The sequence below is a fragment of the Haliotis asinina genome, chromosome 11, assembly GCF_037392515.1.
Source record: "Haliotis asinina isolate JCU_RB_2024 chromosome 11, JCU_Hal_asi_v2, whole genome shotgun sequence".
Classification (NCBI taxonomy): Eukaryota; Metazoa; Mollusca; class Gastropoda; order Lepetellida; family Haliotidae; genus Haliotis; species Haliotis asinina.
In genome coordinates, this window is record NC_090290.1 from 54,241,911 (window position 1) to 54,260,252 (window position 18,342).

Consider the following 18,342-nt stretch of genomic DNA (forward strand, 5'->3'; position numbering starts at 1 on the left):
CATCAAGTTTTGCTTTTGTTTTGTAGTTATGTTGACATGGCTAAAGGCTGAACACCCATTATTTGTTCATTTCAGTGTTGCTGGAGATCATTTGTTGAAACTTCTCAATGTATCCTGGTCGCATTGAAGTGAGTTATTGCAAAGAGTGGGAATTGTTTCACACCATGTATAGCAGTATTCCAGCAATATGATGGGAGATGCATTGTATCCATCTGTAGGTTCCAGTCGAAGGTTTGGGGAATTCCCAGCAATATCGAGCAAAGTTCAAGCAAAATATGGGCATTTGTATATTTGGCATACATAGAAAAGAAACAAAAGGTATGCCGCAAAGGAAAACATGGAGAGATACCACCACTCTAGAGAAGAATAAGTTTGACTCTACTTGATTGTGAAAAATGTGGAACTTCTCCATACAAAAGCTGGAGCGAAAGGTAGCAAACATCTACATCAGCGCAAACCACAGAGAGAGAACAAAGCACCTATTGTACAAAACACAAAAGAACCTTTCTGCATGGGGTAGACAATATAAGTTGCTCACTGGTTACAAGGGGCCCATGTGTTTATTTACCCTTGATGTTTGTAATGTTTCCTGAGCCCAAACATGGATAGTACATCACCCCCAAGGCCCTTTGTGACCAGCGAACAACGTATTTATCTTGCGGAACACCTGTGTTATTTTTGAACTGGCACGGGTACAAACTAATTTTAGCCATCGCTAGATTTTGCCGCCGAGAATAACAATTAGAGTTATCTCCCTTCCATTTGCATTCGCAAAACATGGGTAACTTTCCCTCCTCAAACATGATTCAATATTATTCGAGATAAAGGGTATCTACCACGAAGTGCCACACGTGCTCCGCATTCCCAGCGAGGTATATTGAAATGTTACTCGCTTGTAAGCGGGGTACATTGAAAAGAAGAGAATAGCCGTCAACCAATCAGAAAACGACATTCATGTGTGAGGAAAGATAAACAAGTATGTATCTTCCCGTTTTCCTGTTTTGTCTACTTAATTTATAGTGCTAGATAAGCTCTCCGATCTTTCCTCTTTTGTGGTGTTGTTCATTCTCTGTCCACCCAACAAAGCGATTGCACATCCCAATCTCTTCTGTATAGTTGGACCACTTTTTATGTTGTTGGACTACGTCTAGTCCTCTGTATGTTGCTGTATAACAAACTGTTTGTTTGGACAAACAGTAGTCCAGTACAAGGAAAAGTAGTCGAAAAGGGCCTCAGACTCTCTTCCCAGTCTAAGTAAACGTAGTCTCAGTGTATTTCGTTACACCTCACCACTGAGTCTAACAAAACCTAGTAGAAGGTCACGTCAGGTAACCTTTGAGCGACCAATGACCGCCCAATCAAACGCGAGACGGTTAAATAGATTTAACCAATCAGACAACGGCTACTATTTAGGGATCGGAGGGACTTTCAAAATATTCAGGTCACCCACAAAGATCTCTCCACAAACAGGAATCCGCATATAACACAATTATTTGACCTGCAGTATATACGCTTTGGGGTTTCTGTTGACATGGTTACCATTAGCTAATGTTACCGCAAGATGACATCCTTGAATATTGCTTGAAACACCATTTTCAGCGACAGTTTACTCACCTTCGTCATGGTTGTGCGTACGCCGGAAGCGAGCGTGCGCTAAATAGCATTCGGAATCGTTGTGGTAGGAACCATTTCGAGATAAAAAGTTCGAAAGGTATGTGCGAATGTCCACTTTCTCGATTTGGTAAGCTGTGTTCTGATTGGTCAATCTCAAAGGTTACCTGACGCGACTTCCCATAAGGTTTTGTTAGACCCAGTAGGGGTGTGTAACGAAGAGTGCTGAGGATGAGTTTACTTAGACTGGCTCTCTTCCCCCACTGCTTTAATACCTCCGCGTGCTTCTACCCCAATTGAAAACAATCCTACCTGGATTCCAAGAAAAAAAAATAGCTGAATTTACCTTTCCAGTCAGAAAAGCGTCTGGTTCGCGGAAAACGCATTTTCGTGCAGAATCCGTGCACAATTTGCCACTTTTCTGCTTATTAATAAAGCAAGTTTTAGGCATGTTTCAAATAAAATTAGATGAATTTGACACTGCAATTACTTTCGCAAAATCGATCATTTTGAAAATAGAAATTGTTTCAGATTTCGTTTAAATATAAAATTGTTATTTGCATGAAACCGGAAGTTGTTCTTCTGCATCAACGTTGCAAATGGCAGGACAGCCAGGTTCCCTGGGTCTGTTTCGCCTGTCCATCTGTACATCTTCAATAATTTTACAGCATGAGGTCCCCTATACTTCTGAACACTTACACACCATAGGAACAATCATAGCATTAAATATCATATTAATCTTGACATTATTTTATTTTCAACCTTCTTTTGACATCTGTACAATGCCATAACATCCTTTTTACTGTGTGCACCAAGAGTGCTTTAGTCCAAATAAGTTTAGGTGTTAACATACTACCCAATATCTATATAAAGATACAGTTTCTAGATACACACCATAGAATTAGGATTTAAAAAAAACAAAATGACAATAGTGAACTGGCCAACTAGCACTGAGCAAATTACTCAAACTTCCAAATCACTGATGGTGAGTTAATTTATGTATACATGCACTGATGTAAAGTATAATAAAGTAAAGCAAAATTTCCATAACAGCATTTAACCAAACTAGTTAACTGATGTCTGACTGAAGAACTGCTGATGTCAGATGATTTGTATCAGATGTATTCTAAGAACACCAGGTTTAGCATTCTCAAAACAATCAGCATTGTACAGCAAATGCATACCCTGATACTGGCTTCAAGCCATAAAAACTACAGTTCTCATGATAGGTTTCAAAGGTAAAAATCACCCCTTAATTCAACAGTTCACAAATATTGGAATGTTCACCTGTCTTATGAATTCTTCTATTATATGTATGACATAAACATACTAATCATACCATGTATTTTTGTATATTAAGTTTAGGAATATAAAGTACCAAATTCATTATTTTGAGCTGCGTATGTGTGTGTGTATTTTTGTATATTGATCATTTGATTCACCATGTCTGTTATAACATATACATTTCTGAATGATACTGGCATATACGTTAACTGTTTCATTTTGTTTTGTAGAGGCTAAATATCAGAATGCCAAACCCTAGCTGTCATTAACCTCATTCATATCAGTCTAAGCGCTTTACCTTGTAATTTTACAAGGCCACCGAAAAATACATCAGCCAAACCACTCAGACGCGATGGATGACTTGGGACATAATGGGCGATATTTTCGTCATAAAATTTGCTGAAAAGAAGATGCTAACTGTATTCAATCAGTATGGTCGTTCAGATTCATGTTTTATGTGTTCTGTTTCGTGGCAATAACGAGCTGACACGAAATATCAAAGCACATGTCGGTGATGAAAGTAGGAGGTGTGTCATTGTTTACATATCACCCATGTAACGACGCTTTTCGTGTGTCGGAACTGCCTAAACAACGCTTTCCAACAATGAAAGTAACAATGGACGTTGTTCTGGTGACGTACACTTTGCCATAGTATCGATGAAAATGCTATGAAAAACTTTGAACCACCCGTCCTCGGATTTTTCTATAGTAAATGAATGGCGCGTCTACCTGCAGTGAAGGTCGCCATTCGGCAGTGGTTGCCTGTGTCAGCGAGTGTATAATTCTCAAATACAGAAAAAGGTGTCGGTGCTTTGTCACCAAACTTACTGAAGATGTGATATCTACTGTCGACTTAACTTATATCGGTGTTTGAGAATTAAACTATGAAGGTCTGTATAACGTTTTTGTTGTTTTTTTCTAAATGTTTTGACCGCAGAATTATTTTGCAGAATATTGAAAAATAGGGTGCAGAATGTGCTTAAATTTGCCGCGGCATTGTTAAAAATTTAAATTTGAACAATAAGTATCATATAGTGACAATAGGTCAGGGCTAGTAAAATTCAACAACCACTAGTCCACTTGTCTAGCAATAAAAATGGTAAAGTCAAACCCTGCAATTGGCCAGTTAAAACCCCCCACAAAACCTCTGGAGTATTACACCAATCACTGGCTAGTCTGGTTCTAACAAGCCTAATGAAACTGTGAGCCTAATGAGCTGTGGAACAAAAGGGTGTTTGGTTACTATCGAACTCTCACTCCAATGATAAGGCTTCTCACAATCACCTGCTGTGTAGATTGCTGAAAATAAGGTATCTATGGAAACTGAAGACGAATACTTCATTGATTTTTTATTTGCTGGATATAGCAAGAAGGTTCACTCTCACTTAACCAGAGTGAATTTGTTTGCAATATTAAAATTCGGTTAGACATATTTATTTCAGATATATTGTTCAGACCTGGATCTGCCAACAAGCAAAAAGGTTATATTAATGCCTCTCCGGACAAAATAACATTTTTACGACTTTACTTTCATAACTTGATTACAAAAGTACACGACATCACAAATTACATTAATCATACAATATACATGAATATAAACATCCATACAGCAGAAATACTTTTAGTTCCACAAAGAACCAGAAACTTGAAACTGATATAATCTTCTTGAAGTGGTAATAAAGTTATGTACTGATTTGATAAAATCATGATTTATAGATCTGGGTAATTAGAAGTTACCATACAGAACATCATTTATGCTATATGCATGTTTGAAATAAAAAAAGATGTTTCTTATGGCATCATGGTTGGGACATATAGAAAGATAATGAAGGGTGTCCTCGAAGTAAACTAATCTTTACGTTAAAATCATTTATCACTAAATTCATATCAATATCAGTACCATATCAATGTATCTCATCTTGATACAAATGTCACTAATTGAGTATTTCCTGACATCCTCCAAAAATATTCAAATAGTACCATATCAGTGTACATGTATCTCACTTTAATGCAAATTTCAAGAATCTAACTAACTGAGCATTTTGTTGATACAGATTATAGGTCATCTGGTCTAAACGTTATCAAAACACTAAACTCCAGTGAGTCAAATACCTCTCTGGTTATTTGAGAGATCGGTTTTGACAAAAACTGGTCAAGTGAGAGGACAGCAGGAAGACACAAAGTTCAGTTAGTTTCACAAGTGAACCTTAAATTCACAGTCTGTACATTAGGCACAGCACATATTCAACATACCATTATAAACGTTAAAACCAATTACCTCTTCATACTTTCCGAGATAAAATATTTGAGATATCTTCCAGGGATTATCTATCTTAAGACATGGAATTTGCAAACGTGTGAGAGGGACAGTGGGGTTGATCCACGGCTTTCTCCTCAAATGTGCAGTTCACTTCTCTGACAGTACTGGATGCATATCCAACTTCTTGGATATAGTTTGAGTGTAAATAATTGTATTCAGAACATTTATTACAGGTAGCAGTGGTGACAACAGGTGATTGCTCTGTGACAAAGTTGGCATTTCTCTTATCAGCGAAATATTTATTCAACCCATGACACGGTTACTTCACCCAGGTGCTAAGCAGGTGACTCATAGCAGAGGAATTGTCGCAGGACCTGCTTATGATTGGACTATATCATACTGAACACAGGCATTGGCGGTGGGTTAGTGGTTGAAGTGTTCGCTCGTCATGCTGAAGATCTGAGTTCGAAATCCCACACCATGTGTGAAGCCCATTTCTGCTTTCTTATAGTGACAACTACCATCAACGTGTGCACTGTCACTAACATTTTCACTATATAGAAAGATCTTTCATAAAGTGCTGACAACTACCATCAACGTGTGCACTGTCACTAACGGGGTACTACCATCAACGTGTGCACTGTCACTAACGGGGTTTTAGCACTATATAAAAGGATATTTCATATAGTGCTGACAACTACCATCAACGTGTGCACTGTCACTAACGGGGTTTTAGCACTATATAAAAGGATATTTCATATAGTGCTGACAACTACCATCAACGTGTGCACTGTCACTAATGGGGTTTTAGCAGTATAAGAAACGATCTTTTATATATTTGTAGACGTTTTAGTAACAGCACATACCTTGATGGCTGTTTATAGCATTGCAAACCCCAGCGCTACAGATTATACTTCGCCAAGGCAGATTCCGTTGTTCAAGAAGCACTTCATTGAAGTCATTTGCATTGTTTACATATACCCATCCAGTAATCAAAGGTCGACATATTTAACGCTGTCTTGTTCTCACACAATGTCGTATGCTGAATGTATGTAGAGATATTTTAAATCAGGTGACATTTGACATGTGTTCAGCTTCCTGTAACCTTGAAAGGAATCGGGTAACCTAGCCGAAATTTGGGTTTTTATGGAGGCTGTTTACAACCTATGTGTAACCTGACAACTCTTGCCTTCACATACCAAGAGTCTGGTTTGGTTGTTGTTGAACACTCAGCAATATTCCAGCATTATGTCGGCGGCCAATCGAATATGGACCAGACAATCCAGTGATCAACAGCATGAACTTCTGTCTACACAATTGAAATACAGTGACATATGTCAACTGAGTCAGCTTGACCACCCGATCCCGTTAGTCTCCTTTTCCGACAAGTATGGGTTACTTAAGACCAATTCTAACCTGAGTCTTCACGGGTCACGAAACAAGGGAGCTAAGCGATGGAAGTTTCGTTGAAGCTGCAAGTTTATGGACGGTTGACTCCCTTCCCTCTGGAAGCTGCATCCTGACGACGTTTGGTTAGTTTGGAGGAGCACATCTGGTATATTACGTGTATAGCAAGGTTCGGATGAAGGCTCTTTCTTAGTTATCAGACTGGCACGGCAAACATTCGACAAATCAACATAAGTTCGACATGAAAAAATAGTTTTCAATTTGATTGTCACCTCATGAACAAACATGAACACAGATGGCACTTTTCTGCATTGAGGATCATATGCAATACATACGAACATCTCGCAGCAGCAGCAGCAGAAGCAGCAGCAGTAGCAGCAGTAGTAGCAGCAGAAGCAGCAGCAGCAGCAGTAGCAGCAGTAGCAGCAGCAGCAGAAGCAGCAGCAGTAGCAGCAGTAGCAGCAACAGCAGCAGCAGAAGCAGCAGCAGTAGCGGCAGTAGTAGCAGCAGCAGCAGAAGCAGCAGCAGTAGCAGCAGTAGCAGCAACAGCAGCAGCAGAAGCAGCAGAAGCAGCAGCAGTAGCAGCAGAAGCAGCAGCAGTAGCAGCAGTAGCAGCAGTAGCAGCAGCAGCAGCAGCAGAAGCAGCAGAAGCAGGAGGAACCACAAGAACAACAAGGGCAACCCCAAAAAAACCCAACAAAAAACAAACACAAAACTAAAAAACATCACCAAAGAAAGGTTATACCGAAGTGTTTATGTGTTAGCTGTTGAGAAATGACCTACCACCTGCCTACTTTAGTCATCGCACAGGCTGTTCTAGTCACAGAACTACATTCATTCACAGTGTCTCCATTTACTGTACTTAAGCATTATAGAAACAAATTCGAACAGCTTCTTTGAAAAAAGGATAATAATAACAAATAAATTATGTTAACATGAAAAACCGAAAACAAAAAAGTATACACAGCCTTGTCTATCCTCAGAGTGAGAAAGCTGCTGAGTGAGTGAGTTTACTTTTACGTAACACTCAGCAATATTTCAGCTCCATCGCGGCGATCTGTAGATAATGGAGTCTGGACCAGACTATCCCGTTTTCAGCGTCATGAGACTATCCTCAGAAACAAATTCTGTTTTGTGTAAAGGGAATGGTAGCTGTGAATCTTGTTTATGGCAGTCAGTTGTTATCAAAATGCATAACCCAGTAAAAGTAAAGCCACCTACTTGCTAGATATCGTTCATCTGTGACAGCTAATGCTCTGGCTCCATTCGGCGGCTATTACATTTGGTGAAAACTGTGGACAACTAATATCTGACACTGGTGTTTAAAATAGCAGACAGACAGACAGACAGACAGACAGACAGACAGACAGACAGACAGACAGACAGACAGACAGACAGACAGACAGACAGACAGACAGACAGATATCTTTATTCAGTATACCGGGCCATGGCCCATATTACAGAATAGATCATCAATATATATTTTTTGTTCCATGCTGGTAAAATGACTGTCTAGTGGTAATACACATTCAAAGTCTGGCAATTGTCCAGTACAAAGGAACACTTTAAGTGTCTGACAAGTATAAACTGTATCTAAGTTGTAGAATAGTAACTGAAGTTTATGCACTTCTAATTTTACATACCTTTTCAAAAACTTAGCAATACTTATCAAAACGTTTACATCCTTACTTGACATAAGTCTTATAAAGGTTTCCATACACGGGTTACTCATTCAGTAAGCATTCATTTCCTGCATCTTTATAACGTTGACAGATCAGCAAAAGATGGTATTCATCTTCAACTAATGACATGCCTTGGTCATGACAATGTGAACAAAGTCTGTTACAACAGGGTGTATTATTATGCCTTCCTGTTTCGATTGCAAGTTTGAAATTATTACATCTGAACTGGCTGAAACATGTTTGTAATGCCATGGAATGTCTAGGGATAAATGTCTTTCAACATTCAGCATTGTCTTAAATTGACAGTATATCTGACATTTGTTCAACAGTGAAACAGTATGGTGCCAGTCTTGGTTCAAACAATCAAGCAATCTCTGCCTAAAGAGTGAGATAAACCCTTTTACATTTCCTATGTCTTGATTTATCCACAAAATACCAAAACCAAAATGAAATAAAATATTTCTGATATGGGATGCCCATGTAATTCTCCCTACATCATCAAGTGTCTTAAGCATACTATAAACTTGATAAGGTATTCTGTTGTTACCCATCGTAATCAAATTACACCAGTATTTATCTGGCTTAAGCATGTAATTATACTGAAGGGGAACCCTGCCACATTCACCCAAGGCCATAACATTACATGTATATTTATTCAGCCTCAATACTCTCTTGCATAACTGAGTTTGTACTTTTTCAACAGTTTGTGAATACTGGACACCCCACAACTCTGCTCCATACGCAACTATAGGTAAAATATTTAAAATAGCTGCATCATGCAACTCCTAATCCCCACCCTCAGACAAACAAACCACACAAATAAAATAAAAAAATAATAACAAAACAAAACAAAAGTCACCCGGTGTCACAGTCCGATGCCACACAGACCCCACCCTGTCCTGAACTGTAGTAGATAACTCACAGTAGATAAACTCAACCCTTTATGATGTACGATGTTCTTTGTGACACGGCTTTTTATTCGCTTTCATGCTTTCTCGTCCATCCATATTTCTTTCAGGCTATCTAACTTCTGACAAAGCACACACACCCCTCCCCCACATTAACCCCTTCTGACATGGTTGTTATCCTGATGTGTAGTGGTGATATGGTAATATGGTGGTGATGTGATGGTGGTGATATGGTAATATGGTGGTGATGTGATGGTGTGATGGTGTGGTTGTGATGTGATGGAGTGGTGGTGATATGGTAATATGGTGGTGATGTGATGGTGTGATGGTGATGTGATGATGTGATGGTGTGATGGTGTGATGGTGATGTGATGATGTGATGATGTGATGGTGTGATGGTGGTGTGATGGTGGTGTGATGGTGTGATGGTGATGTGATGGTGTGGTTGTGATATGGTAATATGGTGGTGATGTGATGGTGTGATGGTGTGGTTGTGATGTGATGGAGTGGTGGTGATATGGTAATATGGTGGTGATGTGATGGTGTGATGGTGATGTGATGATGTGATGGTGTGATGGTGATGTGATGATGTGATGGTGTGATGGTGATGTGATGGTGTGATGGTGTGGTTGTGATGTGATGATGTGGTGGTGATATGATGGTGATATGGTAATATGGTGGTGATGTGATGGTGTGATGGTGGTGTGATGGTGGTGTGATGGTGTGGTGGTGATGTGATGGTGTGGTTGTGATATGGTAATATGGTGGTGATGTGATGGTGTGATGGTGATGTGATGGTGGTGTGATGGTGTGGTTGTGATGTGATGGAGTGGTGGTGATATGGTAATATGGTGGTGATGTGATGGTGTGATGGTGATGTGATGATGTGATGGTGTGATGGTGATGTGATGGTGTGATGGTGTGGTTGTGATGTGATGATGTGGTGGTGATATGATGGTGATATGGTAATATGGTGGTGATGTGATGGTGTGATGGTGGTGTGATGGTGTGGTGGTGATGTGATGGTGTGGTTGTGATATGGTAATATGGTGGTGATGTGATGGTGTGATGGTGATGTGATGGTGGTGTGATGGTGTGGTTGTGATGTGATGGAGTGGTGGTGATATGGTAATATGGTGGTGATGTGATGGTGTGATGGTGATGTGATGGTGGTGTGATGGTGTGGTTGTGATGTGATGGTGTGGTGGTGATATGGTAATATGGTGGTGATGTGATGGTGTGATGGTGATGTGATGGTGTGGTGGTGATATGGTAATATGGTGGTGATGTGATGGTGTGATGGTGATGTGATGGTGTGGTGGTGATATGGTGGTGATGTGATGGTGTGATGGTGATATGGTAATATGGTGGTGATGTGATGGTGTGGTGGTGATATGGTGGTGATGTGATGGTGTGGTGGTGATATGGTAATATGGTGGTGATGTGATGGTGTGATGGTGATATGGTAATATGGTGGTGATGTGATGGTGTGGTGGTGATATGGTGGTGATGTGATGGTGTGATGGTGATATGGTAATATGGTGGCGATGTGATGGTGTGATGGTGATATGGTAATATGGTGGTGATGTGATGGTGTGGTGGTGATGTGATGGTGTGGTGGTGATGTGATGGTGTGATGGTGATATGGTAATATGGTGGTGATGTGATGGTGTGGTGGTGATATGGTGGTGATGTGATGGTGTGGTGGTGATATGGTAATATGGTGGTGATGTGATGGTGTGATGGTGATATGGTAATATGGTGGTGATGTGATGGTGTGGTGGTGATATGGTGGTGATGTGATGGTGTGATGGTGATATGGTAATATGGTGGTGATGTGATGGTGTGATGGTGATATGGTAATATGGTGGTGATGTGATGGTGTGGTGGTGATATGGTAATATGGTGGTGATGTGATGGTGTGATGGTAATATGGTGGTGATGTGATGGTGTGGTGGTGATATGGTAATATGGTGGTGATGTGATGGTGTGATGGTAATATGGTGGTGATGTGATGGTGTGGTGGTGATATGGTAATATGGTGGTGATGTGATGGTGTGATGGTGATGTGATGGTGTGGTGGTGATATGATGGTGTGGTGGTGATATGATGGTGTGGTGGTGATATGATGGTGTGGTTGTGATGTGATGGTATGGTGGTGATATGATGGTGTGGTTGTGATGTGATGGTGTGGTGGTGATATGGTAATATGGTGGTGATGTGATGGTGTGGTTGTGATGTGATGGTGTGGTGGTGATATGATGGTGTGGTTGTGATGTGATGGTATGGTGGTGATATGATGGTGTGGTTGTGATGTGATGGTGTGGTGGTGATATGGTAATATGGTGGTGATGTGATGGTGTGATGGTAATATGGTGGTGATGTGATGGTGTGGTTGTGATGTGATGGTGTGGTGGTGATATGATGGTGTGGTTGTGATGTGATGGTGTGGTGGTGATATGGTAATATGGTGGTGATGTGATGGTGTGATGGTAATATGGTGGTGATGTGATGGTGTGGTTGTGATGTGATGGTGTGGTGGTGATATGATGGTGTGGTTGTGATGTGATGGTGTGGTGGTGATATGGTAATATGGTGGTGATGTGATGGTGTGATGGTGATGTGATGGTGGTGTGATGGTGTGATGGTGATGTGATGATGTGGTGGTGATGTGATGGTGTTGGTGGTGATGAGAAAGTGTGGTGATGATGTGAAAGTGTGGTGGTGATGTGAAAGTGTGGTGGTGATGTGATGGTGTGGTGGTGATATGGTGGTGTGGTGGTGATGATATGGTGTTTTTTTTTGGTGTTGATGTGATTTTGATGATGGTGATGTGATGATGTGGTGGTGATGTGATGGCGTTGGTCGTGATGTGATAGTGTGGTGGTGATGAGATGGTGATATGGTGATGTGATGGTGTGGAGGTGATATGGTGGTGTGGTAGTGACGTGATGGAGTGGTGGTGATGTGATTTTGTTGGTGATGATGTGATGATGTGGTGATGATATGGTGGTGATGTGATTTTGTTGGTGGTGATGTGATGATGTGGTGGTGATGTGATGGTGTGGTGGTGATGTGATGGTGTGGTGGTGATGTGATGATGAGGTGGTGATGTGATGGTGTGATGGTGATATGGTGGTGTGGTGGTGATGTGATGGTGTGGTGGTGATATGATGGTGTTGGTGTTGATGTGATAGTGTGGTGGTGACGTGATGGTGTGGTGGTGATGTGATGGTGTGGTGGTGATTTGATGATGAGGTGGTGATGTGATGGTGTTGGTGTTGATGTGTTAGTGTGGTGGTGACGTGATGGTGTGGTGGTGATGTGATGGAGTGGTGGTGATGTGATGGTGTGGAGGTGATGTGATGATGTGGTGGTGATATGGTGGTGTGGTGGTGATGTGATGGTGTAGTTTTGATGTGATGGTGTTGGTGGTGATGTGATAGTGTGGTGGTGATGTGATGGTGTGATGGTGATGTGATGATGTGGTGATGATATGGTGGTGTGGTGGTGATGTGATGATGTGGTGGTGATGTGATGGTGTTGTGGTGATGTGATGGTGTGGAGGTGATATGGTGGTGTGGTGGTGATGTGATGGTGTGGTGGTGATGTGATTTTGTTGGTGGTGATGTGATTTTGTTGGTGGTGATGTGATGGTGTTGGTGGTGATGTGATAGTGTCGTGGTGATATGGTGGTGTGGTGGTGATGATATGGTGTTGGTGTTAATGTGATTTTGATGATGGTGATGTGATGATGTGGTGGTGATGTGATGGTGTTGGTGGTGATGTGATAGTGTGGTGGTGACGTGATGGTGTGGTGGTGATGTGATTTTGTTGGTGGTGATGTGATGGTGTTGGTGGTGATGTGATAGTGTCGTGGTGATATGGTGGTGTGGTGGTGATGTGATGGTGTGGTGGTGATGTGATGATGAGGTGGTGATGTGATGGTGTGATGGTGATGTGATGGTGTTGGTGTTGGTGGTGATGTGATGGTGTGATGGTTATATGGTGGTGTGGTGGTGATGTGATGGTGTGGTGGTGATGTGATAGTGTGGTGGTGATGTGATGGTGTTGGTGTTGATGTGATAGTGTGGTGGTGACGTGATGGTGTGGTGGTGATGTGATGATGTGGTGGTGATATGGTATTGTGGTGGTGATGTGATGGTGTGGTGGTGATGTGATGATGGTGTGGTGGTAATGTGATGGTGTGATGTGTGATGGTGACATGGTGGTGTGGTGGTGTTGAGGTGATATGGTGGTGGATGTACTATCTATGCATGTCTGCCTGCATTTAAATCATTGGTTACAGTGAACCTATGGCTAGCCTGCCTGAAAAATATAAGATATCAAATGACGCCCTTTGTTGTGTAAATATAGTCTACTGCACCGAGGTATGCCACGCCAAGCGGAAACACCCGTACACCCTCACTGAAACCCAGAGATCGCAGTAGTCGGTGTGACAAGCCGCCGGAAGGTTGGGGAGGTATTTCTCTCTCACTCCTATACCACAAAACGGATTATAGATAAATGTATTCTCACCAGATACCTGCAAGGTAAGTCGACGTCCATATTCCGTACTTGACATAGCATGGGAACAGCAAAACAGGTATGGAATTCAGCTGTGATTTTCCGTTTACAAACTGGCAAAGCCGGTAGAGGTTTATTTTCCATTTCGGTGTCACGGTGGCCGAAACGATACATTTACACTTACTCGTTCATGCAATAACTCAATACTGAACATACGACCTGAGAAAGTGAGTGTGTGGGTGAGTGAGTGAGTGAGTGAATAAGTGTCATACAGGTAATATTCCACTTACATGCTTACATGACATTATACTTTAATTAGACCGAAAGTTAAACCAGCGTCCGAATGTCACAATAATTACATTTCTAGTTGAAGTTGGTACTTTTTGTGTCTATATTTTAGTCAGTTGGTGATGCATGTTATCGAGCTTCCATCTAACATTCAGTTAGAGAAAGCTGGTACGGTCCTTTCAAGACATCATATACACACTTGATCATTTAGTGTTTATGTGTTTGTTGAACGACCAGCATTCGGCGGCTCTCGGATGCATGTCTTGCCCATGGTAATTGAATGACAGAGAGATTGAGTGGTTGAGTTTAGTTTTAAGCCGCACTCAGCTATGTGGCGGCGGTCTGTAAATAATAGAGACAGTCCAGAGTCGATTATTGGAGCATGTATATTACCACCAGAAACACACACTGCTAAAAACGTCTTCACTCACAAGTTTGTAAAGGTGAGATTATTAGTTAAGTCTTGAAGAACAATCATTGTCTGTGATTTTGTCTGAGCATGTTACATCAATGACATAAAGTATTTTAGAGGGAAGACATACTCTGCATCGAAACATTGTATTTACATAGTATTTATAGATTTGTGTTCTATTCATAGCAAATGTATAGAAAAATTATTATCAACCCCTTTCACACTTATTCTGTTAAGACATGTAAACCCAAAGGTAGTAGTACAGGGGTATACCCTGAATGTCATAGAATAAAGAATCTATAAAAATGTCAGTTTTTACGTCAAGACTGAGTACTTTTAGGTGACACAAAAATATGTAAAATAAATCTTGCAAATTTCATAGATTTGAGATCTGGAAGATAACAACTAAAGTTGAGGAAACAGACGAAATTAACCCAATTTGGGAGACTTGGTGCTGCATCGATAAATAAATAGTTGAAAGAAACAGAGAAGAATCAAGATTGTGATACGATGTTTCAAGACTGATCGTCGCCAAACTAAAACTGAAAAAAAGAACAAACAACCCCCCCCCCCAAAAAAAAAAAAAAAAAAAAAAAACCGAGAAAAAAACAACAAACAACACAAACACAAACACACACACACACACACACACACACACACACACACACACACACACACACACACACACACACACACACACACACACACACACACACACACACACACAAACAAAAACAAAAAAGAAACAATAAAAAAGACCCCAAACTCTCAAGCCGACCCCACTTTTACGGAAGCATTAAACTTTATTGCTCGGTCGCTGTATGTTGATTATTTTGAGTGAGTGAGCAAATGCCTTAACCTCTAGGCTACCCCACCGTCCCATATTGATTATCTGCCTGTCCGTATTACCTCATACTTAAATTGTCATTTTCTACAACTTCGTGGTAGTACTTCTCGAATAACGTTGAATCACACATCATGCACGGAAACTGCCGATGTATTGCGAATGCAAATCGGTGGCAAGGTGATAACTCTCAATCTGTTTTTCTTGTGTCGTCTGAAAAATCTAGCGATGGCTACGATATATATATATATATATAAAATAAAATATAAAGCACCCATTTATCCCCCAAATTGGTGTAATTTGGGAGTTTTGGTGTTTTCATAATAGTAAATAACTGAAAATGATAAAATCCGAAGACCCAAATCCGAATGTCCTACTAATTAGTACATGCCACGGTAAGAGCGAGCCTGACCCAGATACTCACACCGGATCTTAGTAAACATTTAGAATCCTCACTGGTTTTGAGAATTAAACATCGAACTGAATCTGGAACGCAGGAGGTGTCTTTCCTGATATTCCAGGGACTCCTTTGACGAAGCAACTTTTACTGAGGTTAACCTTAACTCTCAATTCTTCAACATCACTAAGGTTACCTTCGTGACTTACGATCACCTTAGCGCGTTGTGAAAGGAAAACCACTGTTACGGTCACAGTCTGTCCACCCACCTCAACCATTTTGTTGGGGCCCATTGTATACAATGGATATGTCAGTCTTTGACACGGTCCTATACTAGACGTAGTGCGGTCTTTAGGCTCAGGCCTTTATCCTGCCACCTAGTAGCCACCCAACACACCTTTCTCATGTCTTCTATATAATATATACTGCAGTGGACACCACAGTAGTCAGTGAATGTGAAGTGATAGCCCTTTGGAAATAACCCTTTGGAAATAGAAACTGGCAGATTTTCTCGCTCAAATTCACCCACAGCGAAAATTGCATGTAAGTTCTTCGACTGTGACTCCTTTGAGGGTGAAGCACTTTTTCTGATAAGTAGTCCTGTTTATTCAGAAAATAAAATACAATTTCGCAAATCTTGTCTTTGAACATCTGTCAACCATATTGACCAAGCCTCATTGTGGGGAATAGCAAACGTTTGAAGCCCTCAGCCGCGTTAGTGTTCAAAGCAATCAGACACTGATATTAGGAATAATCGAGTCTGCACTGCGTTGTTTTTTATTTAGAATTTATTCGTTATTATTTTTTTGCTGATAGTGATACTAAAATCTGTTTAAATGTTGACGGTATGGCCATCATTGTGACTCGTAACCGGTTGACAAGTAACATATGGTACACATATAAAATATATTTTTTGGTATGCGGAATCGAACCCATTGTTGTATGGCAAGCGGGTTCAAGACAGACGGTATCCCGATACGACATGTACATAACCTTACGTCCCTTGGTGAAACCACACGTCAAGAGTAATCTGCGAGTTGCTGTGCTGTGGTGGTATGTCACTGTAGCTTGGCTCACATTCTGAGTGCTTACACTTTCTGCTTAATTCAGAGAGAAGTGTCACATTAGGGATTATTACAAAAGCTCGCTTGGAGAATGCTCTGCTGTGTTTATCCATCTGTAAGTTTCGTGTTGTAACTAAAATCCGTTTACTGCTTATAGCCAGCCCCTCCCTTGCGCACTGAAAAGAGGACGTTGGTCCGGAGTTTGTTTAAACTGCCACAATGGCCTTTAGAATTACTTCGCCGCACCCAAGTAATCTTTATTGGAGTACGTGGAGCATACACGGTTTGAGATGTATACACATATCTGTGGTGTACCCGAAGGTGTATTAAGGCTGATGTAAATATCGTCATAGTGTAGTCGTAGAAAAATCATAAATTTATATGCATTTATCTCATCTTCAGAAAACACTCGATGGGACTGCGACGCACACGATTATCCCGGCTCGGGAGAGGTAAATAATACCGTGACCGCCAAGCCATGGCACACTAGATGACCACCTCCTACAGACACGCAGATACACCCAGTCCACTTCACCACCTCCCACAGACACGCAGATACACACAGACCACTTCACTACCTCCTACAGACACGCAGATACACCCAGTCCACTTCACCACCTCCTACAGACACGCAGATACACTCAGATCACTTCACCACCTCCTACAGACACGCAGATACACCCAGACCACTTCACCACCTCCTACAGACACGCAGATACACCCAGATCACTTCACTACCTCCTACAGACACGCAGATACACCCAGTCCACTTCACCACCTCCTACAGACACGCAGATACACCCAGATCACTTCACCACCTCCTACAGACACGCAGATACACCCAGTCCACTTCACCACCTCCCACAGACACGCAGATACACACAGATCACTTCACTACCTCCTACAGACACGCAGATACACCCAGTCCACTTCACCACCTCCTACAGACACGCAGATACACTCAGATCACTTCACCACCTCCTACAGACACGCAGATACACCCAGACCACTTCACCACCTCCTACAGACACGCAGATACACCCAGATCACTTCACCACCTCCTACAGACACACAAGGCACACCCAGATTAATCCACCCCTACAGCAGACACACAAATACACCCACACCACCTTGGGCGAAAATATAACAATGAATTTATAACCGATATTTTAATAGCTATTTAGTTATGATATTCTGTGTACAGAAAGAAAAGAAGATCAACGTTTATAACTATATATGAAATAATGTGAAATAAACAATAATCCAGAATGTATCCCATCACGTGTTTTTCAGGATTAAATCTGGTGATAACGGTTCTCCTGTTACTGGCATTCCTGTTGACATTATGGAACTCCAAGCCGTGTCCCTCGTGGGGACAAGCAGGTAATACAAGCTTGAATATATGTCAGTTACTAGCGATCGTCTTAGTCCTTAGTCCTTCTGGCGGTGGGTTGGCCTGGTGGTTAAAGCATTCGTTCGTTCGTCCCACCCGGATCCGGGTTTGATTCCCCACATGGATGCAATGTATATTTCTGGTGTCCACGGCCGTGATGTTACTGGATATTACTGAAAACCAGCTCACTCACTATGTCCCGTGATTGTGTGATGGTGATCCCTAGAACATGCTGATAAGAATCCTAGAAAGGAGTTTACTTTCA

The 18,342-nt window shown here is 41.3% G+C and overlaps 1 protein-coding gene across 1 annotated transcript in view; it reads left to right on the forward strand.

The window, feature by feature from the left end:
• The first annotated feature begins 13,565 nt into the window (after positions 1-13,565).
• Positions 13,566-18,342, forward strand: part of LOC137256309 (uncharacterized) — a 19,392-nt gene continuing 14,615 nt past the window's right edge. Inside the window, exons 1-3 of the mRNA XM_067794068.1 lie at positions 13,566-13,705; positions 17,087-17,136; positions 17,978-18,067. Coding sequence (XP_067650169.1) covers positions 13,680-13,705; positions 17,087-17,136; positions 17,978-18,067 — 166 coding nt within the window. The 5' untranslated portion in view covers positions 13,566-13,679. The remainder of the gene's footprint in view (positions 13,706-17,086; positions 17,137-17,977; positions 18,068-18,342) is intronic.